A 27606-nucleotide genomic window follows, 5' to 3' on the forward strand; every position below is an offset into this window, starting at 1 on the left:
GACAATTCTGAACTAGATTGGTGGAGAGTCAGCCCCTGCCACTGTCAGACATGTGAGAGGCTGAGCCAGCTGAGTTGTGTTGCCAGATGACTGCATTCACATGAGGATCCCAAGCAAAGCCAGCCGAAGAACCAAGTCAGCAGATCCTCGAGAACTGTGAGCAAATAAAATGATTATTTTAAGCCACTAAATTTTGGGGTTCTGCAAGAAATAAATGGTACTTTTGAAAAATACCAATTTGGACCTACCCACCAATCCCTCCAGATCTAATGATTAAGAATTTCTTGATAAGGGGCTCCACTGATGTATATTTTTTAACCTTTATTGCTGAGAGTATTACAGATGTCCCCCTATTACCCAACTCTTGTTTCCCACCCCACTCCAAACCTTCAGCACCCTATTTTCTGTGTCTATAGGTAAGATCTTTGGTTAATCTCTTTCTGCCCCCTCTCCCCTTTCCTCTGAGATTCGTTAGTCTGTACTATGTTTTTATGCCTCTGATTCTATTTTACTCACCAGTTTATTTTACTCATTAGATTTCTTGTTTGTTTATTTTGATATTTAGATTCAATTGTTGATAGATATGTATTTGTTGCCATTTTATTGTTCATATATTTTATCCCTGCTCCTCCTCCCTCTTTTTCCTCTTCTCTTCCTCCTCCTCCTTTTTCTTCTCCTCCTCATCTTCTTAAGGAATATCCTTTAACATTTCATGTAATACTGGTTTGGTGATGATGAACTCCTTTAGCTTTTTCTTGTTTGTGAAGCTCTTTATCTGACCCTCAATTCTAAATGAGAGCTTTGCTGGGTATAGTAATCTTGGTTGTAGGTCATTGCTATTCATCATTTTGGATATTTCTTGCCAATCCCTTCTGGCCTGCAAAGTTTCTATTGAGAAATCAGCTGATGGTCATATGGGCACTCCCCTGTAGGTAACTAACTGCTTTTCTCTTGTTTCTTTTAAGGTTTTCTCTTTGTCTTTAACCCTTGGCATTTTATTTATTTTTTAAATTAAAAAAAAATACATTTTATTGATTTTTGATAGAGAGCCAGAAACATCAATGAGAGAGAAACATTGACCAGCTGCCCCCATGCACAGCCCCCACCGGGGATGTGCCTGCAACCAAGGTACATGCTCTTGACCAGAATCAAACCCGGGACCCTCCAGTCCCTAGGCCAAAGCTCCATCCACTGAGCCAAACCAGTTTCGGCTATTTTTAAAAATATGTTTATTGATTTGAGAGAGGAAGGGAGAAGGTGGGAGAGAAACATCAATGATGAGAGAGAATTATTGATTGGCTTCCTCCTGCACGCCCCCTACTGGGGATCCAGCCTACAACCTGGTATTTGCCCTTAACCTGAATTGAACCCGGGAACCTTTGGTCTGCAGGCCAATGCTCTATCCAGTGAGCAAACCGGCTAGGGCAACCCTTAGCATTTTAATTATGATGCATCTTAGTGTGGGCCTCTTTGGGTTCCTCTTGTTTTGGGACTCTCTGTGCTTCCTGGACTTGCAAGTCTATTTCTTTCACCAGGTAGGGGAAGTTTTCTGTCATTAATTTTTCAAATAAAGTTTTGATATATTGCTCTCTCTCTCCTCCTTCTGGTACCCCCATAATGCAAATGTTGGTATGCTTGAAGTTGCCCCACAGGCTGTTTACACTATCTTCATATTTTTGGATTCTTTTTTCTTTTTACTCTCCTGATTACATGATTTTTGCTTCCTCATAATCCAAATCATTGATTTGATTCTCTGAATCCTCTATTGTTGAATCTCTGTAAATTATTCTTTATTTCAGTTAGTGTATGCTTAATTTCTGACTGGTCCTTTTTCATGTATTTGACATTCTCACTAAGATCCTTGAAAACTCATTGAGTAACTTTATAACCAGTTTTGAACTATGTATCTAGTAGTTTGCTTGTTTCCATTTCTTTCATCTGTGGTATGATTCTTTGTCTCTGCATTTTGGTTGCTTCCCTGTGTTTGTTTCTATGTATTAGGTGGAGAGCTACATCTCCTGGAATTGATAGGTGTCCTGTAGGGCCCAGTGCCTCAGCCTCCTCAGTAACCTGAGCTGGGCACTCTGGAAGCACCCCTGTGTGGGCTGTGTGCACAGTCTTGTAGTTGAGCCTTGATTGCTATTGGCATCACGAAGAGGAGTTGACCTCCAGGCCAATTGGCTGTGAGGACCACAGTGGGAGAGCAGCTGTGCAGAATACACTCCTATGGAGCAGGATTTGCTTCAGTGGGGCTTTGTTGCTCACTGAGTCTGCCCCTTGAGTGTGTCGTTTATGGATGTGTAGAGTTGTAATCTGGTATGGTCTGAAACTGTCCACCAGGTGTACTGGCTCTGGGGCCTCCAGGGAGGTGCAAAGTCAGCCATTGCCTGGGGCCACTTGGCAGGAGCTACAGAAGGATCAGCAGAGGGCTGCTATTTGCTATTTTTATTGGGCTTGGAGGTGCCCAGGTGAGGCCCAGCTGTGAAGCAAGGCAGGCTTGTGCTAGTGCCCAGTCTTGGGGCATGGTGTTACCAGCTGCAGCTTGTTTGAGAGATTTTAGCAAAGTCTGAAGCCTGAGCCAGGACAGGCTGTTCATATGGAAAAGCTGCTGCAAACAGCTTGAGTGGGGCCATAAATTGGATGGTGTGAGTCTCAGGGAATCCCCAGGGCGGAACAAACAGTGTGCTTCAGGCTGATGGAGACTCAGATGGTTGCCAATCAGCCCTGTGAGAGGGGAGGTCCTAGCACTGGAACAATGACCTCTGTGAGCACCCACATCTGGGAGAGAACCACCCCCGAGGTCCTGCACTGATGCCAGACAAGCCAGTTCCTCCCTGTGTGTGTCTGAGTCTCCTGGCACTGGAGCTCAGAAGAAGCAGGATTTGCAAGTTAGTGCTCCTAAAGAGGAACGCTGGAATTTCAGCAGCCTGCTTGTCACTCAGCCACAATCCAGCCTGGGTTTTTTTTTTTTGTTGTTTTTTTTGTGTGTGTGTGTGTGTGTGTTTGTTTGTTTGTTTTATTTTAATAATTCTTTATTGTTGAAAGTATTACATATGTCCCCTTTCTTTCCTCATTGATACCCTCCAGAATTTCAGTTGCTAGCTGTGGGCACCTGGCCAGCCCTTTCACACCCTGTGCCCCTCCTACTAGTCTCTATGCGGTGTCCACTTTTGGTCCTTGGGTATCACGGTTCTCTCCTGCAAGTCTTACCTTGATTATTTAGGAAGTTTTTCTGTATTTTAGTTGTAATTCCAGTTTGTTCCTGGGAGCATCCACTTTGCCACTATTTTTAATCTAAGTTGGTTTTTATAGCCCATAGTTTCTGGGACTTCTCTTCCCTGCCCTGAAAGCCTGGGCTGGGGGTCTGGTGTGGGCTGGGACTCCTTGTTCCTCACAGGCAGCCTCTGCAGAGACAATCTCCCTCCCAATTATCAATAGAAAAATGGCACACGTGGGTGACGGACCAGCCAGTTCTGCATCTCAGCCCCTCTTACGAGTCTCGATGTGCTTTCTTCTTTAGTTGTAGGACTTCTATTCAGCCAACTTTCAGGTGGTTCTGAATGGTGGTTGTTCTGCATTTTAGTTGTAATGTTGATGTGGTTGTCAGAGGTGGCCTGTGTAGGGTTTTACCTATACCACCATCTTGGTTCTTTAGGGGCTCCACTGCTGTTCACCCACCAGGTCTGGAATTCACTAGTGTAGACCTTGGAGACTAAGTCCTACGGGACCTTGGAAACCCACTAAGGCTGTTCTATTCATACCACTTGGGCCAAGGAAATCAGTTCTGTCACCTACCATACAAGTATTGCAAGTATCAAGAAACACACGACAGCCCTGGCCAGGTGGCTCAGTTGGTTAGAGTGTCATCCCGTACAACAAAAGGTTGCAGGTTTGATCCATGGTCAGGGTGTGTTTGGGAGTCAACTGATATCTCTCTCTCTCTCTCTCTCTCTCTCTCTCTCTCTCTCTCTCTCTCTCTCTTTCTCTCTCTCTCTCTCATATCAATGGAAACATATCCTAGGGTATGGATAACAAAACAAAACAAAAAACCAATTATAACTGCTCAAAGAAAATGTATTCTGAAGGTTTATAAATGTATAAATTTATGTATTATAAATGTACTATAAAAGTGAAGGTTCCCTTCTCTCGCAGAGTTTTCGCAGAGTCCATTAGGTTCTGAGTCACCAGTGACAGGTTTCTGCCACAGGCTGTGGAGAATATCTTCACCTCAGACCAGTCCTTCCAGAACAACTGTAACTTTCTGAGATGTGGAAGGTTTTACTCCTGGGCAGCTATGTGATCCTTTTCTGTCCAATTGCTAGTGTCTGAGGGCTCCTATTGGCCTCATCTGGAATCCTCCAGATTCACTAGCTTTTAGAAGTGTGAGTTGGGGAGGCCATGAAGAAGAAAGGAGATTAAAAAACCTAGCTGAATATGTAGTTTGGCCAGTCCTAAGGAGAAAGGACAAAAGGACACCTTACAAAGAAAGTCTTCATCCCCCTGAACAGTGTGTATCTCGGATCTCCCTGGGTGTGTGGCAGGAAAGCTAGAAAGTAGGTGCCTCTGTTTTTACATGGGGTGCCCTGGTCTCGGCTGGGGCACCCCCACCCCAGCCAGGAAGACCAGGCAGTGCTGAGTTGGGCATGGTGACACTCTTCCTTGTTCTGAGAGTCAGCTCTATGGTTTGGTTTTGCAAGAGCAAGACCTTTACCTAATGTGTCTCCCTTTTATATAATATTATGGGTTCAGTAGCATCTCCCCATTCATAAAAAAGCCAGAGTCACAGATTTCCTGGCACAGGGTTTTTCTGATTAAAGCTCTTCCCTTCTCTAGACCTCTCCAATTTTACATTAGTCAAATATCTTAGACTTTTCAATTTTTGTTAGATGTAAAATACAGAACAGGTAGTATAGTCAATTAGAGGCCCGGTGCACAGAATTCATGTACTGGGGAGGGGGTGGTCCCTTGGTCCCTCAGCCTGGCCTGCCCCCTCTCAAAATCCGGGAGCCCTTGGATGTCCAACTGATGGCTTAGGCTGGCTACCCACAGGAGCGAGCCTAAGCCATCAGTTGGACATTCTTAGAGCTGCTGTGGAGGCAGGAACGCACTGACCACCAGGGGGCAGAATGATGGGTTTCTATGATGCGCACTGACCACCAGCGCATAGAAACCCGTCATTCTGCTGTTTGGTCGATTTCATATTAGCCTTTTATTTCATAAGATTATTATATGATAGGATAATAGTGTAATACCTGTGAATGGTTCCAGATGGGTAGTAGGCTTAATTAGGGGATCACTTCATAAATTATATAAACATCTATATCTGGAACTAATATAATATTGAATGTCAACTGTAATTGAAAAATAAAAAAAGTTTTAAACAACTAGCTAGTAGTGATTTCCAGGGAGAAGAGTTGTACTGCATATACCTATAGATTCCATCACAGTAACATGAACAAATTGTCCATTTCAGGATGCAATGGGATGGAGAAATGTTTGGTTCCTATATTAGTTATCCATGGATGTATAACAAACCACCCCAAGCTCCAGCTTAAAACAACAATAATTACTTACTATCTTGTGGTTTCTATGGATCAGGCCTTCAGACAGGGCATAGTGAAATGGCTAGTCTCTGCTCCCCGATAGCTGGGGCCTCCGCTGGAAGACTTGAAAGCTTGTGGGGTCAGGCAACTTACTCAGAGCTGGAGATAGGCTCCCCCCACCACTGCCCCCAGTGTGGCCAGGTGTGGGGGTACAAGGGGACAGGGCTCTGTGGTGCTGTCCTCCTCTGGACTCCTCTGACTTTGGTTTTATGGCTGCAGTGCTTTAGAATAAGAGCCTGGTGGGTCAGAAGTGCAGGGGAGCCTGAGCTGGGACTGGCCCCTCTGCCGTATTAGGGGCCCTTCCAAGAATGGTGGTGGGCACACACTGTGCAGGGTTTGATCTTTGGCCAGTTAATGTGGCATTCTCCTTTGTGCAACTATGTCAGCTAATAAAGCAATTAGGATTTTTTTCTTGGTGGATAAACATTCTGGGCTGAAGTTTACACATGAAAATTTTAATTTAGTAGGGGCCAGGACCCCAGGTGTTCAAATCCTTGCCTCCATGGTACACAGCTGTCACTCAGAGAAACCCAAACCCTCACTTCTGTCTGAGACTGATTTTTTTTTCAACTAATATTAACTATTTATTGTTAATTTGCAAAGCCCTTTAGTGTCTGAGGGCTCCTACTGGCCTCATCTGAGATCCTCCAGATTCACTATTTTTTGGGAGTGTTAGCTGGGTAGGCCATGGGGAGGCCTCACATGTTGCCTCAATTGTTTCTCATGGAAACTCTAAGGTGGCTATGGCATCCACATGTCAGAGAATACAAGACTTTCAGAAAGAATAAGCTGTTGGTCCATGATCACAGCTGAAAGGGCATTTGATCCTAAGCTAGCTCACAGATTTTTAAAAATAAGCAATATGAGTTAATAAACACATTAACTTATGAGTAATAACATAATTACTTTGGAAATAGAACTCCCCAAATAATGCCTGAACCCAAAATTTAAATACAAATAGCCAAAAATATTTTAAAGTAATACATTTGAAAATCATTTGTAGTTTTTTTTTCTCAGAGGGGCAAGTCTGTGACAAGAGTAGATTCCCTGTTATTGTTATTATCACCCCATAGTAATAACATGTAGACATTTTCTGATAACATAGTAGAAAATCTTGGAGAAAATCCTAGCTTGAGGCCTAGTGTGCAAAAAATGAAAAGATTTAATAAACAAAAGCCCTTAAGAAAAGCATTCAAGGGGCCTGCAAGTTTAATAAAACACAAGAGTTCAATTAATTTTGTGGAATTGAATTAAATTGAGTGGAACGGGAGCTGGCAGGCCTCCTACTCAGCGCACTTCAAATGTGATGAAGTGGAAATGAATGCAGTCTCTGTTGGGGCGGGTAACTACAGACTCGCTGGCTCCGGCCATTTGCGTTTGCGCACTGGACAGAGGGGCGTGACTTGGGGAGGGGCGTGCAGGAGCCCGCCCCGCCCAGTTTCTGTTCCCGGCCCTGCCACTGGGGGCGGCCGTGAAGCTGCGCGGCCACGGTTTCCACTCGGACCCATATCCGGCCGGGCTCATTTCCCCTGCCAGGCCCCAGTATGGCTGCGCCCAGCGCTGCGGGTTGGGGAGACGCTGCGCTCTGGTTTTCCTGACAGCCTCTGGCTTCTGTGCTCGACTTCTCTTCCTCTGGCCATTCCAGCAAACATGTTTGCCAAGGCCTTTCGGGTCAAGTCCAACACGGCCATCAAGGGATCGGACAGGTGAGGGGGAAGAGGGGCCTGCTCCACCCATGAGGGCACCCAAGTACTTCTCAACCCGGTTTGGTCCAGAGCCCTCTTTGGGTTGGGTCAGGCCGCGGGGTACACCCGGGAAAGGGACTTCAGGGGGCAAGTGTGGGTTAGGTGAAGATGAAGGCCTCATATATCTCCTAGGCTGCCTTTTTTTTGTATGTGGATATTTTAATGAGTTTAAAAGAAAACAATTCAGGAAGCGCTTATAAAATTCAGACTAAGGCGTGGAGGATGTAAAAATGAAGGAGTACAGAGTCCCTGCCCTCCAAAGAGAGTAGAGACCTCTGGGGCGCAGAGAACTACAGGCACACAAGCAAAAGTGCCCAGTGCTTGCTTCTGGCAGGAGCGACAGGAGGGTGAAGTGGGAGAGGATCGCACAGCACATATGGTAAGAACTAAATATGTCAGTATTGTAAATGCAGATGTCACGCTGGCACTTCCGGAGCCAGTGTTCTAGAGTTGTTATTCTCGGTGCCCTGGTATAGTGATGAATCATAAGCTGGCAGATTCACCAAGCACACATGAGCAAGGAGTGGGTCTGAGAGCTGAGCATGGTGTCAAGAAGGCAGGGCTGAATTTCCAGTTTCAGGCTTACTTGGAATGCTCACTGGGTCTTGTTTTGTTGATTTTTTTTCTTTCTTCCTTTGTAAAATGAAGAGATTTGCCCAGGAACATGTGAAAATAGATGAGACATTGGTGTGAAATAGAATAGGATGTTTAGGAAGCGTGTGCGAGAATAGAGCATTGTAAATTAGTCTTTTCTTGGCTCTCGTGATTTTATAGCGCGTCCTCAGTATTTATTAAAATCCACCCAGACAGCGTTCATAGCTGGCATTGGTGTGCTCCCTGCAGGAGAAAGCTTCGGGCTGATGTGACAGCTGCTTTCCCCACCCTCGGAACTGATCAGGCCTCCGAGTTAGTGCCTGGGAAGGAAGAGCTCAACATCGTGAAGCTGTATGCTCACAGAGGGGATGCTGTGACTGTGTACGTGAGTGGTGGTAACCCCGTCCTATTTGAACTGGAGAAAAATCTGTACCCGACAGGTATGGCAGTAGGATGGGGATGGCCATCATTATAGCTCTTGCCTAATATCTGTTTCTCCTTATGTCTTCCAGTAACCAGTCTTTCTTAAACAAGTTGAAAATCTCTCAATACTATCCCTAAACATGTTTTTGGACCTAATATTTCTAGAATTGGGTCTTCCAAGGGCAGAAACTGTTATATGAGGGAGAAAAGAAAAAAAAAAAGTTAACACACAAAGAGGGTAGTTGCCAAGGGAAATTCTGAGATGAAGTATATAATAGGTTACTTAGGATGGAGCAGAGGTCTTGAAAGCAGGTGAATATCAGGGCATGAATGTTTCTTAAAGCTACCTCTAGCAGGATTTTCATAAAGTACCAAAGACATACTATTGTAGGAAAGAAGCTAGGTTGATTAAACTACATACTGGCTGGCTTAGTGATGTACTTCAGTCATGAAGATACCTACCTCATTGGGAGTCTTTCTTAGGCTCTGCCTGGCTCTCAGGATTCTTTGCTTTCTCTCTTTGTCACAGATGTCAGAGACTGTGTTCTTTTTTTAAAATATATTTTTATTGATTTCCGAGAGGAAGGGAGAGAGAGAGAACATCAATGATGAGAGAGAATCATTGATCAGCTGTCTCCTGCACGCCCCCTACTGGGGATCGAGCCCACAACCAGGCATGCTCTTGACTGGAATCGAACCTGGGACCATCAGTCCACAGGCCGATGCTCTATCCACTGAGCCAAACCAGCTAGGGCCTTTTTGTTTTTCATAGCTACGGACACCTACTTTGTCACTTGTGGCTTTCTTCCTCCCAGCTTGGCTGAGACAGTGCAGTATAATCTCCTAAGGCCACTCCTACTTTGCTGCTGTACAATCACAGGCTCCTTCTGATCTAGGGTTTTATGGCTAATCACTATGGAAACAGAATAAAAATAATAAAACACGGGCAAGTTCAACATTTCTTCACCTGGTGCCCTGTTCTTAGGTTACTTGCTTCTGAGGTAAATGGAATCCTGTTGTGTCTGTGTCCCCACTTTTATCTACTGTGGTCATTTGCTGCTGCTGCAATCCAGGTGGAACAATAGGTGCCTCCAAATCTCAAATGACTTCCAATTTCTTAAATCTCTGCGCCTTCAGGAATGAAATCCTTTGGGCATCTTCTCAGTAATCTTTATAACTTTTGCTTTTTCTATATCCTAACTAAATCAACCTTAATGTTTGTCTTTGCCAGTTCCCCAGGGGATTGACTTTGGCAGTTAAGTGTTTTCTGTGTTTGTTTTTGGACAGTGTACACCCTGTGGTCATATCCTGATCTTCTACCAGCATTCACAACATGGCCTCTGGTGCTCGAAAAACTGGTGGGGGGAGCAGGTAAGAGGATTTTCCTATGTTCTGGCTCTTGGCTGAAACCTACTTAGTAAGGACAACGACTTTAAGAAACGTATCTATTTCCTATATTCATTCATATGTTTGAAAAATGGATTTCATCCACCATGAGTGTTGTGGCTCTCACTTGGCTGCCTCCACGAGCCCTTTGAGCCTCTCTGACCCTTTATAAAGTTTAAATAAGGTAAATGATGTGAAGGTACCTTGGGAACTGCCATATGCTATACTGTAAATTTGGGGTGTCGAACTCAATCAGAGAAGGGGCCAAAATCTAAAATCCAGCCTAAATCGCGGGCCGAATGGTTTACTGAACAGTCATAAACTGACAATGTCATAAACTGACAGCGGAGTGCAGTGATGACAGCGCGGTGCGGGCCACATTGCAAGGCCTGGCGGGCTGGATTTGGCCCGAGGGCCTTGTGTTTGACACATGTGCTGTAAATCAATAGGCTGAACTTAGGAGACTAGGATAAGATAGATTGTGGAGCTGGAACCTCAGCTTGGTGCTTCAATATGACCACTAGCCCGTGGCCCCCAAAGGGAAAAAGGCTGCTATTCAGGTTGCCATTTTTTTTTTTATATGTTTTTATTGATTTTTTACAGAGAGGAAGGGAGAGGGATAGAAAGTCAGAAACATCGATGAGAGAGAAACATCGAAACAGCCGCCTCCTGCACACCCCTTACCGGGGATGTGCCCGCAACCAAAGTACATGCCCTTGACCAGAATCGAACCAGGGACCCTTGAGTCCGCAGGCCGACGCTCTATCCACTGAGCCAAATTGGTTTCGGCAGGTTGCCATTTTTAATTTTCATTATGAATAATCCTATCTAATAAAGAGGGAATATGCTAATTGACTGCCACACCCTCACAAGATGGCAGCGCCCATAGTCACAAGATGGCGGGGCCCTGTCCCCTCAGCCCTGCCTCATCCAGGGGGCAGTCTCCTCAGCCCCTCAGAAGAAGGCATTTGGGTGCGATTAGGCTGGCAGGGGAGGGCAGTTGGAGGTGATTGGGCTGTCGGGAGGGCAGTTGGGGACAATCATGCCAGCAGGGGAGCAGCTAGGCATCAGTCAGGCCAACGGGAGCGGTTAGGGGCCTATCAGGTTAGCAGGCAGAGTGGTTAGGGGCAGTCAGGCATGCAGGTAGGTGACCAGTTAGGAGCCTGCAGTCCCAGATTGTGAGAGGGATGTCCAAACGCTGGCAGACATTTCCCCGAAAGGTCCCAGATTGGAGAGGGTGCATGCTGGGCTGAGAGACACTCCATCCTTCCCCTGCGCCCGTGCATGAATTTCATGCATCTGGCCTCTAGTCCTATATAATAAAAGGTTAATATGCAAATCAACCAAATGGCGGACTGGTCGCTGTGATGCACAGTGACCACCAGGGGGCAGACGCTCAATGCAGGAGCTGTTCCCTGGTGGGAAGCTTGGCTCACGGCTAGTGAGCGCAGCTGGAGCCACCGCTAAGGATATCTGACCACGGCTTAGGCCCGCTCCCTACGCTATCAGTGGGACATCCCCCAAGGACTTCCAGACTGTGAGAGGGCACAGGCTGGGCTGAGGGTCCCCCTCCCCCCGTCCCCCACTGAGTGCACGAATCTGGTGCATTGGGCCTCTAGTGTAGTTAATTATTACATTAATAAATATTTGTTAAGTGAATAAATAAATGATGTTAAAATGTGAAATTAGATGGAGGCAGAACATAAATTGTGATGCTTTTGTTTTGTTTACTGCAGATTTGATGCTGCCGGGAATAGTGGTGCCCCCTGCTGGTCTGCCTCAGGTACAGAAGGGTGACCTCTGTGCCATTGTCTTGGTGGGAAACAGGTATTGTGCCAGCCAGCTGTGCCTTTGGGGGAAGAACTTAGGTAAAATTGGGGAGGGGCTTGGGGAATGACAACTCTCAAAGCTTATGGATAAAGGATTGAGAGGGGGAAAAAAAACAGGTTCTTCTAGAAGACAGAGAATGGCAATGAGATATGTGAGGTATCCACACATCTGGGGCCAGTGTATTTGCCACTGATGCTTCTTTTTCCCCCCCCCATAAATTTTATTTTATTTAAAAAATTTTAAATATGTATTTTTTTATTGATTTCAGAGAGGAAGGGAGAGAGATAGAGAGATAGAAACATTAGTGATGAGAGAGAATCATTGATTGGCTGCCTCCTGCATACCTCCTACTTGGGGGGATCAAGCCTGCAACCCGGGCATGTGTCCTTGGCTGGAATTGAACCTGGGACCCTTTAATTCGCAGGCCAACACTCTATCCATTGAGCCAAACCGGCAAGGGCTCCTAAATAATCTTAGATTATAGAGAGTTGTAAAGAGTACGGGGTTCTGCTATACCCAGCTTCCTGTAATAACATTTTGTATAACCTCAGTATAGTTACCAAAACAAAGGATTGGTACAATACCATTAACACAATTACAAACTTTATTTCAGTTTTTCCACTCACGTCTTTTTTTTTTTTGTTTTGCTTCAAGGATTCAGTCTAGAACAGTGGTTGGCAAACCGCAGCTCATGAGCCACGTGCATCTCAAGAGCCGCGGTTTGCCACTCTGTTGACTAATGAGTTTGCCAACCACTGGTCTAGAATACCACAGTGCATTTAGTTGTCATGTCTTCTTAGCCTCCTGTCTGTGACATTTTCTTGATCTTTCCTTATCTTTCATGCAGTCCATACTTTTTCCCTATCATCCACCTCATCATCCTCATTTAATTTTTTCAATAGCTTGGTTGAAATGTAGTTTACATATTATAAATTAATCTGTTTCAAAATTACAATTCAGTGCTTTTTAGTATACTTACAGCATTGTTCAGCCATGACCACCCTGCTTTTTAAAAATAATATAGGAATAAGAACAATTCCGAAAAATAAAAAGTTCCTGTATCTCATAATCTTTTTCTCCTAGGAATAACCATCTCATATTGAGGCATATCTTTGCCAACCTTCTTCAGTGCATATATACATGTGTATATAAAAATGTATGAATGTTTAAAACTGTGAACAAACAGAATTATACTTTATTTATATTGTTTTCACTGATGCTAGTGTGGGCATTTCCCGTGTAAGCAAGCCCAGATATACTGACTCCTCTTACCTACTCTGTGGTGATGGGAGAGGTCCTTTCCTAGTGGATATTCTGGTGTCTCCAATTTGTATCTATCAAAAATGGCATCTTAGTGATGCCTCTAGGAATACCAGTGCCAGTGTTTTTCTAAAGTAGCTACTACCATTGCCCTACAAAAAAGCTGTATCAATTTTCACTCCCACCTCTGGGCGTGATTTCCCTACATTCTCACCAGCTCTGGATACGATGGGTCACTTTCATTTGTGTCATCTTGAGTGAAAAATGACATCTCATTATTTTACTCCTCACTTCTTTGACAAGGAACAGGTCAGTGTTTAAAGATCTTTTGCTATTGATATTTTCCAATTTGCCTTGAACCTTTTGGAGCCACGCACCTAGAAATGTTTCCTTCCTTGTTTACCTGTAGCAAAATTTGCAATTGAAAAGAATGGCAGTGTTGTTGTTTTCCCCCTCTGGTATTCTGTAGAAGAAAGGGGAAAACTCCATAAATATGTATTTGGCCTGCCCAGTTTGGCCTTTAGAATGCATATGGGGATGAAGCTTGGGGGTAGTTGGTGGCAGGTTAAAGGTACAAAGAAGTTTGTTAAAACTACAAGTTCTCTTTGAGGCTGAAGTTCCTGAGTTACTGATCCAATGGCTGGAAAGACCCCTTATTTAGGAGCTGGGAAAGAAGCCAGATTCAAAGTTTCTGTGGAAATAACTGACCGATGGGCCCAGGAAGTAGAGCTGCTAAATTAGTAAACATTTTTTCAAGTTCAGGTATTGGGAACTATGTTCTTGAATCTTCTTGCTTGGGCCCTGGTGACCTTACCCCACAGCTACCCAGCTGGTCACTGATCCTTACAAGCAATGTGTGAGCGATGCTTGAGTAACACTGGGATGACAGAGATTTCCCATGTGGGCTTTGCAAGTTTTTGTAGTTACTATAAAGGTGGTGGTTTTTGTTGTGGGGTCGAACCCTGGGTTCAAAATAAGACCACCGGAGGCTGATGATTAATTTAAAAAAGCAGGCAAGGATTTATTGAACTGGCCAGGACAGCTGCGAGAGCACCACACGCAGGTGGTCTCCACACGACTGCACCGTTTCAGGGGTAGGCAATTCCTTTTAAAGGTTTAAACCGCAAGAATTTTCCTTTGTTCCTAAATCCTAAAGACTAAATTCTAAAGACTGGGGACAGCCCGCAGGGCTGGTTCCCAGTCACATCCTGCTGGACATTGGAATGTGGCCCTATCTTGCGATAGCAATAACACAGAAGCAGAGCTCAGCGGTTAGTCTCTAAAGGTCATCTATAGTTTCTATCCCTGAAGCTACTGAGTCAGTGGGAATCAATCCCCTGTGGTCCTGGTCCCAGGCAAGGGAAAATTGCCTTAGCCTCCAGGTCTCCACCTGGAAGCTGAGGTAAATATTCCGTGTTTAATCAGGCAGGAGCCAGACTTAGCAGGGTTAAAATTCAAACAGCAGTTTTTACCAAAGTATGGTTGCCACTATATTTCAGTTTTGACATTCTGGACATACCCAGTTCCTAGAGCAAATCCCGTTATAAAGAGTCAACTCAGAAGGAACCTCTTATCTCTTCTCCCTTCTTTATGATATCCTTCAACCTAACGATGGCTTATGAATGGCCTCTTTTCTGAACTTCGGTATAGGACGGCTATGCTTTCTTTAAGGTAGGGGAGTAATTTATATTTTTGAAAATAAAGAAAGGGAACTTTAAATATCCTCTCATGGGTTTAAATGACCTTCCTGGGTTTAATTCATAATGGGAACAAACAAAAAGTGTCAATATCAACAGAGGAATTGCTTAAAAGAAAGAGAATATTTGGTCAAGGGCTTTTTGAAAGTCATATTTTTAGGCAAGCTAAAGAAAATTGAGATTTCTGTGATCCTAGTGGATGCTTCAGATTTTCAACCATGTTGCTTTTAGCATATGAAAGGTGGTCCTGACATGCTCCTTGGAAAATGCTCCAGGATCTTTATCTCTGCCTTCTCCTTCTCAGGGCCCCTGTGGCCATCGGAGTGGCTGCCATGTCCACATCGGAGATGCTGACTTCAGGCCTGAAGGGAAGGGGTTTCTCTGTGCTCCACACCTATGAGGACCACTTGTGGTGGGTCTGCTGTTTTTTCTGTTCTACGGGGAGCTGCATGGGTGGAGAGAACATAGGGCCTGGGTTCAAAAGTGAGAGTTTTTTGGTACCTGCTGTGTCCTTAGGCAAGTTGCTGACACAGGCATTAATTTATATACATATATTTGCCTGTCTGGAGAAGAAATTAAAGCTCTGATTATTTTCTCGGTGGATTATAGAATCCTAGGCTTTGAATAAGGCCTTAGGGATTGTCTGCTTCACCTCTCAATGCAGTTATAATCTTTATTTTTATAGCTCTGGTCCATCTGGCCTTGTCTGCCATCACATTTAGGCATCTTTTGGCCCCATGATAAGTGCTCAGAAATTCTCACTTCTGAATCCAAATCTAAGCAGAGTAGATCCTTTAGGCACCAGGGTGGTGATTATTATGTTGTTGAGGTTTCACATTCCAGATCTCTCCAGTAGGGAAGTTATTTCTCACTGTAACAGTTGCTTTCTGAAGCCATGTACCAGTCTATTTTCTGGTTATTTTTTTTTTTTTACTTTCCCAAAACAATACATAGTGCTTTTCTCAAAAGCGTTATACCTGGTCTTTTGGCCAAGTGTTGTAGCCTGCTGGTATAGATTCATCCTTACATTCTTGGCCCTTCTTGGAGTTGCTCATTTTACAAATATTAGCTAAGCCTTGCTTTGCTGGGGATACAACCTCATCAGCTATTTTTCGCAGACATTTGCGAACTGCTTACTGATGTTCTTACAGCACCTTGCAGTCAATGTCATCCTAAGTTGTTTTATCAGCAGCTCCTCAGCCCCTACTCTCTCCCTCCTTTTAAAAATATTTCTGATATTGATCTGATCAGAATAGCCTAACCATACACTCTAGCATCACTAGTCACCAATAAGCCTTGCTGATTATGTAAATCAAACTTAGTTTGATTTACATAATTTTGATCAAGCTTGGCTTGGTGCTTTTACTTCTTTCTGTGCTCTGCTGTTTGGCATCACTTTTTTTTTCTTCCTAAGGCTTAATGGCATAAACCCTTTTTAATCTCTACTCTGCAAGTTCGATTGCATTCTGCTTTAACAGCAGGTAGCTTTGCAGTCTTTGAGCATTGCAGGTGTTTGTACTTTGTTATATTCTCGGAACCTTGGGTATTTGTATTTCACCAAACTAGGCCTACAGATGCATTGCGATCTTAATTTTGTTCTTTAATTCAAAATAGTTTTATTTTTAACTCATATGAATAGAATACTTTTGGGGGTTCTCTTTAATTATTTTTCCTTTAATCTTTTTCTGTCTCTAGATGTCTGTTAATGATATTATTATTCCTTTGAGATAGAGAGGAGTCAAGAATTATTCTCCCCATTTCAGAGATGAGGAAGTTGAGGCATGTGACATTTCTGATCACAGAACTGGAAATAGAGTTTATATGAGACTCCAGGTTCTCTGTCCTCTCCTAGACACCCCTCCTCAGCCTGTGGCTCTTACTCACTCTGAATTCCTGGCTGACCCCTGACCAGGTTGGAAAGTGCTGTGTTTGGTGTTTCTGACACGAGCTTTTTCCAGGCAATCTGGAGACAGGTCCTCTCCGCCTTTTATTGCCCCACTGACCCCGGATCCCCCAGATGTCAGTGAAGAGCAGGATGACATGAGGCGCCTTACCCTGGAGGGAAAGGAGGAGGAGAATGGGGAAGATCAGCAGATGTGTGGGCAGAAGACCCTACCAGAAGCCTCAGAAGACCCTGGCATCGGGGGCCTGAATCCAGACCCTGCAGATAGCAAAACCCTTCAAGGTATAATGCTGGGAGCGGGGGACCGTCCTCTCAGTTTAGGAGCCTGAAGTGAGCAACACTGGGCCTCTGGGAGGGGAGGCCACGTCCTTATTTCTGTTGAGGTGGTGCAACAGCTTTGTGACATCGCACCTGGGAATCTTCTCCACACAAGTCAGGCTTCCCTGGGGCATCTGCCCTGGCATTTGGACGGTTTCCAGTTGCTGGAAGTGTTGGCTCCTGGCTGGGTGGGACTTTGTGCTTAACCCCTTCTCTGGGGTCAGCCCTCTTCAAGGCTCCGTGCTCGAGGGAGTCTGGGAGTTTTGGAACCTGGGGATGGGTTCCGTGGGTAAAGTGGGGTCGGGGTGGAGCTGGGCGGGAAGTGCCAGGCATCTGTATCCCCCAGGAAGGATGAGGTGTTTTGTCTTCTTGCAGAGCAAATGGATGAACTGCTACAGCAATGCTTCTTGCATGCTTTGAAGTGCCGAGTCAAAAAGACCGACCTCCCTCTGCTCACCAGCACTTTCCTCGGTAGCCACGTGTTCTCCTGCTGGTATGGAAGGCATGTGTGGGTGGGCGGCGGCCAGGCACAATCTCTGCCTTATTCCAGGACAGGGCTGATGGGGAATTGGACGAAGGACACATGGTGGAAAGAGGGGAGTGCAGGGTTGATCTGGTAAATAAAATAGATCCTAAGTTTTATTTTATTTATTTATTTTTTTTACAGAGAGGGATAGAGAGTTAGAAACATCAATGAGAGAGAATCATCAATCAGCTGCCTCTTGTACACCCCCTCCTGGGGATGTGCCCGCAACCAAGGTACATGCCCTTGACCGGAATCGAACCCGGGCCCTTTCAGTCTGCAGGCTGACGCTCTGTCCATTGAGCCAAACCGATTTCAGCAGTAGGTCCTAAGTTTTAAAGCTTAAATCTTAGCCAGCGAAAGGATGCTGAGGAAATGAACAATGATTTCAGGGCACTGCTCTGCTGTGGTGCTCCTGGCAGCACGTTCTATCCAGGAAGAGTCCCGAGAGGCCTCTTTGTTAGGAGGCTTCTTCTGGAAAGTCAACCCCCTCACTCTCCTCCTGAGAAGTAGGTGGGCTGGGTTAGTTTATATCAGGAGGAAAAATTAGTATGCTTTCCACCTCTCCTCCAAGCACCGGCCATCTGGAGAGGGAGTATCACTGTGGATAGGACTGAACTTTGAAGACAGAGCCATCTGAGCTCAAATGGCAGCTTCATAAGGAGTGGGAGCAGGCGAGCTCAAACTCAGCTCTGGGCTTCTCTCATTTTGAGCACAGCCTGCCCTGGCTGGTGTGGCTCAGTTAGTTGGACATCATCTGTGCTCTGAAAGATTGCTGGTTCGATTCTCAGTCAGGGCACAAGCCCAGGTTATAGACTTGATCCCTAGTAGGAGGTGTGCTGGAGGCAACTGATCATTGTTCCACTCGCACATCGATGTTTCTCTGCCTCTCACTTTCTCTCTAAAAATCAGTAAAAATAAAATCTTAAAAAGAGAGAAATTAAATAGCCTCACACTTAGTAAGCACTTAATAAATAACATGTCAGGAGGTTTGCTTACTGAGTTTTACCCTGAGACTGACCTTCTTTTTGTAAAGGCTTTCCTAGACAAGAGTGGAGTCTGTAGTGTGTGGCAGGCATTTGGTCATTGGCCCTGACTTTGCTGGTGGCAGGTAACTGAGGGGCCCTGAATGTGCTCCAGATAGAGCTTCCTAACGGGGTTTCTGGAAGGACTCCCTGGGAGTCGCACTGTGGTGTGTGGCACACGTGGAGAGAAGATGGAAGCTATGGAGAGTGTTCATTGGGAGCCTCCCCTGTGAGCTAGTAGCCCTAGGGCAGGAACCAGCAAACATTTCTGTAGAAACAGATAGTAAATGTTTCAGGCTTTCTGGCCGCGCAGTCTCCATTGCAAACATTCCACTCGGGGTTGTGGCACAAAGGCCAAGGCTGTGGAGTCAGCAGCTGGGTGGGCGTGGCCTGAGGATATAATTTGCAGAGTCCTGCTCTGGGCTCACTTACCACCATGAGCTCAGTATTAGAAAGGTTCACCTTGAGGTGGAACTTCTGAGGCCTCAGAAAGTTGTCTAGTTTCAGAGGAATCCAAAGCTGTGTCCATTATAGTGGCTATTTAAGTTAATTAAAATGAATAGAGTTTAAAATTTAGTTCTTTAGACTCAGTCACATTTCAAGTGCTTAATCGCCACACTTGTAGAATAATAGAGAGTGAACACTCCATGTTCATGGAGGGGTCTGTCGGACAGTAAAGATCTAGAGTAGCCTGGAGTGTGTCCCACTGCAAGGCCACCAGGGGGAGCTCTGGCACAGTGGCCTCTTTCTGAACGTGGGGGAGGAGGGCTCAGCAACCTCCTCAGTGCAGGCAGGTCCCACCACTCTGGCTCTGTGAGCTTAACTTGCCTTTTCCATCTGCCATCAGCCCTGAAGGACGGCAACTGGACATAAAGAAGTCAAGCTACAAAAAAGTAAGCAGGCCCTTCTCTGCACACCCACAGAGAGTTGTGTTGGGGCACACGTGGCAGGAGTTGGGTGGGCACAGGAAGCTCGCTCTCAGGGCTGAGGCTGGAATTAAACTTTTAATTCCAGGTGTAAGGTGGGGGCGGGGAGAAAACTCCTTGGGCTGAGGCAGTGGGTGGGCACCCACTCCCTTCTCTCCTCTGCACCCTTTGATATCAGAGTTTGGAAAGGCTTCACCATTTAGTCTGTAGCAGCTTCTCACCCCCTGAGCCTCTGGGTGGGGGCCTCCCCGTTCCTAATTTGATGAGAGCAGGGACTGTCTCGAGTCCTTCCCCAGGACCTGCCTAGCTCGGTGTCTGGCACATCCTATATGCTCAGTGTGTGCAGAAGTGACAAAGTCCCCTCCCACTGGCCCTCTCTCCCTTAGCTCTCTAAGTTCCTGCAGCAAATGCAGCAGGAGCAGATTATACAGGTCAAGGAGCTGAGCAAAGGGGTGGAGAGCATTGTGGCTGTGGACTGGAAACACCCCAGGTGAGTGCAGGGGGCCTGCTCACCGTAGCTCAGCTGGCCCTGGGGCACTGGGGCCATGGACTGGGACTTGAGAGACACTAGTATAAAATGTGTTTTTTCTTTCCTTCTGCTGGGTTTTAGGATCACATCTTTCGTCATACCTGAGCCCTCCCCGACCTCCCAGACTATCCAGGAGGGTAGCAGGGAACAGCCCTATCACCCTCCAGATATAAAACCCCTCTACTGTGTCCCAGCCAGCATGAGCCTGCTCTTCCAGGAGTCTGGCCACAAGTGAGTTTTTGGAGAGCAGCCCTTCTCTGCCTGCTTGGTGTTCTGGCCTGTAGTTCCTCTCCGCCTTAGTATTCTTCTGTGACTGGCAAAACCTCCCTGCCCTGTTCTCCCTTTCCCCAGGTCCAGCTCAAGCTTCCTTCCCAGAAAGTGTCTCTGGACTAAATGAGAGAGTAGGTCTCTCCCTTTCCTACCTGTAATTACTCCTCACACAGCCCTGCTTATTACCTCCATCAGGAAGAGGGAAGAAAAGAAGAGGTTGAAAAGCTGGGGAAAGCACACTGCTGAGCAGGGAGTGAGTCTTGGGGTTTGCAGGTTGTCTCCTGGCACACCATGAATTAACCCCCAACACTTCTCACCAGGAAGGGGAGCGTCCTTGAGGGCAGTGAGGTCCGGATGATCATCATTAACTACGCCAAGAAGAATGACCTGGTTGATGCAGACAACAAAAAGTGAGTGGATCTGTAGTGTACATCTTTAGGGGACTCAGACAATTTGTGGAGGATGTTGGGATGGAGGGGCATATAGAAATAATCAAGACCAGGGTTTCTAAACCATGGGTGGAGACACCTAGATATTGTCTAGGGCAGTGGTCGGCAAACTCATTAGTCAACAGAGCCAAATATCAACAGTACAATGATTGAAATTGCTTTTGAGAGCCAAATTTTTTAAACTTAAACTTCTTCTAATGCCACTTCTTCAAAATAGACTCACCCAGGCAGTGGTATTTTTGTGGAAGAGCCACACTCAAGGGCTAAAGAGCCTCATGTAGCTCTTGAGCCGCAGTTTGCTGACCCCAGGCCTAGGGTGTTCAGTTCCATGTTTGATGTCAACATTGGCTATAGACTGGGAAGTATTATACCTATCTATTATTGATTTTCAAATGCAGGTGCTTATTGGGAGTGATAAAATGCAAACTTTAAAGAATTACAGCTTTTTGGTCTTTTTAAAAAAAATAAATTTTTATTGATTTCAAAGAGGAAGGGAGAGGGAGAGAAAGATAAAAACATCAAGATAAGAGTATCATTGATTGGCTGCCTTCTGCATGCCCCCCACCTGGGATTGAGCCCACAACCCAGGCATGTGCCCTTGACTGGAATCGAACCCGGGATCCTTCAGTCCATAGGTTGATGCTCTATTTACTGAGCCAAACCAGCTAGGGCTTCTCTGTTTTCTTAGTATAAGTGGATACAGAAGATAAACTACTAAATGAAAAGCATCCTATAATATTTTTATTTTAAAGTCAGGTTCTTTTACTTTGAATTTTTATTGATTTCAGAGCAGAAGGGAGAGAAACATCAAAGATAAGAAACACTGATTAACTACCTCCTGCACTCCCCACACCCCAGGCATGTGTCCTGACCAGGAATCGAACCGTGACCTCCTGGTTCATAGGTCAATGCTCAACCACTGAGCCACTCCGGCCTGGCTTATTTTTACTTTTAAAAGACATCAAAAAGTTGTACTGGCCTACTTATAGTTAGCTAGTAGCAGAACTGAGCCAAAACTCCTGGTCTTCAGTTTCCCCCCCCCCGACAGTCCGCTTCTCCCTTGTTCAGGGAAATCACACTTGCACCTCCCATCACTGGGTGCATTGTTTCTTGGAGTGTGACCCCACTTTGGTTCTAGTTTTCCTGACTAAAAAGGTTGTTATGACAGGTGAATCCTGAGCTGGCCCCTGGGTCAGAAGGGGCGAGCCTAGGACTGCTTTGTTAATAGCCTCTTCTTTCTCTTCAGTCTCGTGCACTTGGATCCCATCCTGTGTGACTGCATCTTAGAGAAAAGTGAACAGCACACAGTCATGAAGCTTCCATGGGACAATCTTCTGACCAGGTAATAGGGAAGACCACCCCTCTCCAAAGTTTCAGCCCCTCCCCCAGCACATTGAATTTTAGAATCATCACTGTCTTAGTTTCTGACTTTCCATAATTCATATCTCATCAGTCTAAATAAACAGGCTTGGGTAATTCTCATGAGAAGGGTCTTTGGAATGACATGAGCCAGCACAATAGAGGAGAACTTGAGAGGGAGAAAGAAAAAGAACACTTTAAAAATAAGAACTCCAGAAAGATGTGGAAGCAAAAGAAGATGAAGAAGGAAGTGTCTTAAGTCTTCAAAGGAACTATTCTTTACACTCTTTCTTTTCACAGAACCATTGAAAATAATTTGTCAATGGTTTGCAGACTTACAGCCGTGGGTCAGATCTGCAAACAAGGTTTTGTTGGGACTCGGCCACGCCCATTCACTTATGTTATTGTTGCAGGCTGCTGTTGGTGTCACAGTGGCCGAGTCGAGTGGTTGCAACAGAGGCCACATGGCCCTTAAAGCCTAAAGTATTTACTGTCTGACCCTTGATAGAAAAACCCCTATTTGTTGAAACCCATATATGGCAAAGAGAAAATCTGGCTAAATAAAAGGCAGAAATTCCTTGTGGTAAAGGCATCCTATAACATGTGCACTATTGCAGCATGTCGGAAATGTGACACTTCGCCAGCCTGGGGAAGGTGGAGTTTTAAGACAGGTAGTAAGTCCATAAGGAAGCCTGGGCAAATTCTCTGAAGGCCAGGCCAGTTGGCGGGGCTCACGTCGCTGAAGTTCCCTTCCCTGAGTATGAGTGGGTCTCAACTTCGGCTGCACCTGGCGAGTTTTAAAATACATATACACTTGGTTAGTTTCTGATTTAAATGGTCAGGGAGCAGCTCCGTAGGTGATTTGAATGATTCATGAGCAGCCAAGGGCAAACCACTGCCAGCTGGTGGTGGGAACGAGGCAATGGTTCCTGGTGGCTCTGTCAGCTCACAGCTCATTGATTCCCGTTTCAGATGTTTGGAAAAATTGCAGCCTGCCTATCAAGTGACCTTTCCCGGACAAGAGCCCATTGTGAAGAAAGGCAAAATCTGCCCCATTGACATCACCCTAGCACAGAGAGCTTGCAATAAAAAGGTAATTTTAAAAAAGACAATGTTTGAAAATGGTCTCTAATGTGGTTGGAGGTTTCAGGCCTCAAATACCACAAAGGTGATTTATGAAATACCCATGTTTGTGTGACTGGGCTGGGCTCCATATAAAGCAGGTAAAGCTGACCTCTCACTCGCTGACCTCTAGGATTTTGTGCCAGGAAACTGGCCAGAGCCTGGTTCCAGAGGTAAATAAGATTTTTTGTCTTATAGGCTTCCAACTTTTATTAATTCAGTTATCTCTTGGGTCTTGCTCAGTGAAAATAACTTGCAAAGAATTGCTAAGGAACTGACAGTGTTTGGCCACAGAGTCTTGGGAAGCATTCCTGGGGAAAAGGTGTGCACACTGTGCCTCGAGGAGACAGCAGGATGGCTGGGCAGGAGTCCCAAGCAGACAAACTTGGGTTCAAGATAACCTTCTGTTAGTGTAGGGTTATGGGATTAGAGACCTGGGTTCACACATGGCCTTTGCTTCGCTGCTTGACCTTGAACAAGTTAATGTCTTTTTGCCTAAGTTTCCTTATGCAAAAAGATGGGAATAATACCTACCTGATCAGGCACCATGAGGATCAGCGAAGGAATATAAGTGTGTGTGTGTGTGTGTGTGTGTGTGTATATATATATATATATATGTATATATATATATATATATTAGGTTATTTAATAATTAACACTCATTTTATATATTAATAATTAGAATTGTCCAAAATTGAAATTTGGTCTTTTCTAAAATAGGGAGTTATTTTCTGGAAGTCTGCAAACATAGATTAGGCAGCCACTTGTTCATGCATTTGGTAGAGGTTGGAATAGATGTGATTTCTAGTGTCTTATTGATTCTGAGAGTCTCTTAGGGCTGGAGCCCCTTGGCAAACATAGGTTATTTGGAGCTTTTACGGTCTTTACTGAAAGCAGCTGTCCCCAGCCCTCTCCTGATAGTAACGTCCTATACCATCTCCAGTCATGAATGAGAGAGAATGTGTTTTAAAGAAATGGGAGAATTGTGACTTTTAAAAGTATTAATATTTTCCTTTTTCATCTCAAAGTCACATGTCATTTGTGAAGTTGATGAAAAATAGAAAAATGCATGTGTTACTGATGAGATACTTGGTATTAAAATTGTTTATTTTTAGGTGTGATATTTTGCCTTTATGATTAAAAAGCTCTTATGTTTTGGAGGTATACACTGAAATGTTTGTGTATGAAGTGATCTGATGTCTGGGATGATTTGCTTTAGAGTAATATAAGGAGGGTAGTGAATGAATCAGGTTGGGTATGATTTGATAACTATTGAAACTGGTGATGGGTATGTGGGAGTTCATCATGCTATTCTGCTTTTCTTTATGCTGAAAATTCTCCATAATCACACTTTTTAAAAAGGTATATATTATGTATGAGGGATAGAAAATATCCCACTAAATATATAACATATATTAAATGTGCTAGAATCAATTTAGAAGTAAAAAATATTTGGGTGAAAAGACACCATGGTTGTAAGGATGGTGAACATAGGGGGTGTTGAGTCTGCTAGCAGGCCTTCTGGAGGGAGGGTATGTGTCTGCACCCATCATCAGTCTTTTGTTCCTCCAGGTGACTGTGGTCCGGAATTTGGAGGCCTATGGTCTGGACCCGTGCACAGTGGCTGCCAAACTGCAGCAGCGATGCCAGGCTAGCACCACTGTCACTCCTGACCCTGGGGCCAAGGACAGCCTGCAGGTCCAGATCCAGGGAAACCAGGTCCATCACCTCGGCCGGCTGTTGCTTGGTGAGCATCCCCTCTGAAGAAGCAGAGACACTGATCTCACTTGGCAAAAATCTTCCCATCCTCTGTATTTGGCCACACAGTTTTTATCAGCCAACAAGAGGTGGAGCTAATGCAACAGATCCTTAGGAGTAGTTTTCTCCCAGATCCTTCTCTTTTTATAAGCATTGTTGGCCCCCAAACTGCTAGGCACTTGCAGGGCTTTTTGCAGGTGTGACCTCTCTAATGGTAATGAAGCTGCAGAACTGGTTCTGTTTTGCAGATGAGGAAACTCAGGCTCTGAGAGGGTCAGTGCCTGGCCCTGAGATAGCTACTAACTGCTGCAGCTGGGCTCTGAACTTGTCAGACTAGAGCAAGCATGTCAGACTTGTGGGCTGCGAGTTTGACATGCTTCTGTAGAGCCAAGTTCTTTCGACCAACTCTGGGTCACACAGCCTCCAGTCTGTCCTCAATTCAAACTGCTTTCTGTATTTCTGCCTGAGTCAGTTTCCTAAAACAAGTGTGATTTCATCACTCTCCTCTAAAGTTATTTTTGCCTCTTTAGTGCGCTCAGAAACAAGGCTCTCCCAGCCTGACCCACCCCAGGCAGGCCCTTCAGCAGCTCCCAGGCCTCAGCCACTGGCCTCCTGCTGTGCCCCAGACACACCACGCACATTCACACTTGGGTACTCACCTGGTGTGGCTCCCACAGCCAACTCTGCCTGGCCCTAAAGGCTCATTGGCCAGCTTAGGGGTCACGGGAAGCCTGTCTCAGAGCTTGTTCCATTTTTTCTGCTTCCTAAAATAAGAGTTTGAAAAATTGCTAATGTAGCACTTTCCAGTTGTATTTATAGTTCTGGTTAGTGTCTGCAGCTTGGCTAATTTTTTTTGTCTGAACTTCCTGCTGAGCGTCTTAAGTCAAAGACCTTGCCCCTTTCATCCTTTATTCATGCTCAGGGCCTGGCATGTAGTAAATGCTCAATAAGCAAATTTATTTTATGATAAGGCAGTAATCAGCAGTTAGCTTTTATAATTGAGCCTTTTTAAGCGAAGAACCCTGTATGAGGTGTTGAGAGAAATACAGAGGAAAACACACAGTCTCATGAGAAAGTTCTAAATGCCTGAGGTACACTTAGCAAGTAGCTATCAGTGTGAAAATTACTGAAATTCACACATACCTCCACATCTAAGAAAAACACTTCATCCCAGAAGGCTTCTGTAGGACCGAGTTTGAACAGTGCAGAAGAGATCCATGGTGGGAATGGTTTGAACAAATGGTCAACAGGAATGAGCACCCAAGTGATGAGAGGGCCAGGAGGTAGCTGTGCGGGGGGGGAGGGGAAGGGGGGGAGGAAGAGGGGGAGCCCATGGGGTTGGGGCCAAGGAGGGACCTTGTGAGACAGAGCAGGGGCTGTGGGAGGGCAGGAGGGGGAGTTCATCCCCCACTGACGAGTTCCTGCATTTTGGATTGTAGAAGAATATCAGCTTCCTCGGAAACACATCCAAGGCCTAGAAAAGGCCCCCAAGCCTGGCAAGAAGAAGTGACAGACTCTTGCTTCATGCGGTCAATCCTGTGGAATCCAAGTTCTGGGCTGCTCACTCATAGGAGCATTTTCAGCTTTTGCAAACAAAAAATATATAATTCTTTACCAGAATAAATTTTTATTCTAATCTAAATCTGATTTCCCTCTTGTTTCCTCCACTTAGCTAAAATGTACTAAATTTTCAAGCCAGGAGCCGTTTTACCCAACAGAAGAGGCTGAAGTGCCTTTTCAGTGGTTTGGGTTCCTCCCTGGTTCTCAATTCCAGGCGGCCAACAGAGTGCAGGCAGGTGAGGCCTTCTTGTTAGTTTGAAGTCCCTCTGACAAATAATCCACAGCCTCTTGCTCATCTATTCCTACTATCTCACTAACCTCCCAGCCCAAAAGAGGGTTATTCATACAGAAAGCAGAACCCAGCTGTTTTGTCATCAACCCAGGCAAAAGAGGCAAGGACTAGCCCTGAATTACAGCAAAATTTAAATTCTAAGACGCGGGTTTCCGTCCAGTGATTCTTCCCAGCGTTAGTGCACCGCCACTAGCAGTGGTAAACTGATGCGGCCTCCAGGTGATGGCTTCCTTACCGTGAAGGCTTATCAGGCAAATGCTTTCTAAAGTTCCTAACCGGGGCTCCTGCTAATGAAGCTGGTTTTCAGAGGGGCCACGAACTCCCTGAAATAGTACACCAGGTTTTGTTTGATCGTTTTCCCAAGAGAGGTTACCAGGCGTTTGTCCCATTCCCAGTGGAACACTCAATGCAAGAATGTCCAGATCCATTGCCTTGGTCCCTGCTCAGTTCATGGAAGTCACTTCTGTGGCTGAAACTCTCCTGTAAAATTGGAGGGAGAAGGGCTGAGCTGAATCCCTTTAGGGTTCTTTAGGTTGTACCATCAAAAAAATTACACTTCCACTTAATTTTTTCTGTCATCTCATTTTTAAAAAGAAACAGAGATGCCCAACTGGTGTTGCTCAGTGGTTAAGTCAATCTATGAACCAGGAGGTCTTGATTTGATTCGGTCAGGGCACATGCCTAGGTTGCAGGCTTGATTTCCAGTGTAGGAAGTGCAGGAGGCAGCTAATCAATAATTCTCTCTCTTCTTCTCTGAAATCAATAAAAATATATTTTAAAAAGGAAAAAAGAAAAGGGAACCCTCAGGCCCTGCTGGTGGGAATGCAGATTGGTGCAGCCACTCTGCAAAGCAATATGGAGGTTCCTCAGAAAACAAAGTAGAATTACCATATGACCCAGCAATTCCACTTCTGGGTATTTGTGTGAAGAAAACAGAAATGCTAACTTAAAACTATATCTGCATCCCTGTGTTCATTGCAGCGTTATTTACAGTAGCCAAGACGTGGAAGCAAGCTAGGTACCATTGACAGACA

At 45.2% G+C, this 27606-nt stretch overlaps 1 protein-coding gene across 3 annotated transcripts; it reads left to right on the forward strand.

The window, feature by feature from the left end:
* EIF2D (eukaryotic translation initiation factor 2D) lies at positions 1-26362 on the forward strand. Of its 3 annotated transcripts, none has more exons than XM_084865879.1 (15): positions 1-156; positions 8192-8382; positions 9653-9736; positions 11488-11578; positions 14843-14950; positions 16497-16723; positions 17135-17252; positions 19155-19200; positions 19620-19723; positions 19844-19993; positions 20353-20442; positions 21728-21823; positions 22813-22933; positions 24535-24709; positions 26160-26362. In XM_084865879.1, exons 1-15 carry the CDS (start codon positions 101-103, stop codon positions 26228-26230), a joined length of 1728 nt encoding a protein of 575 aa, XP_084722005.1. In that variant the 5' UTR covers positions 1-100; the 3' UTR covers positions 26231-26362. The 3 variants fall into 3 exon arrangements, with proteins under 3 accessions (XP_084722005.1, XP_084722007.1, XP_084722006.1); XM_084865881.1 differs by lacking the exon at positions 1-156 and adding an exon at positions 7077-7309; XM_084865880.1 differs by lacking the exon at positions 1-156 and having other exon boundaries at positions 8301-8323.
* Positions 26363-27606: the final 1244 nt, after the last annotated feature.

This window comes from Pipistrellus hanaki (assembly GCF_964339955.1).
Source record: "Pipistrellus hanaki genome assembly, chromosome: 18".
NCBI classification, from domain to species: domain Eukaryota; kingdom Metazoa; phylum Chordata; class Mammalia; order Chiroptera; family Vespertilionidae; genus Pipistrellus; species Pipistrellus hanaki.

Coding starts and splice junctions, on each gene's coding strand:
- EIF2D (XM_084865879.1), top strand. CDS start 101: ATGAGGATCCCAAGCAAAGCCAGCCGAAGAACCAAGTCAGCAGATCCT. Junction 16,724..17,134: donor AGATAGCAAAACCCTTCAAG/GTATAATGCTGG, acceptor GTCTTCTTGCAG/AGCAAATGGATGAACTGCTA. Junction 19,724..19,843: donor GTGGACTGGAAACACCCCAG/GTGAGTGCAGGG, acceptor GCTGGGTTTTAG/GATCACATCTTTCGTCATAC.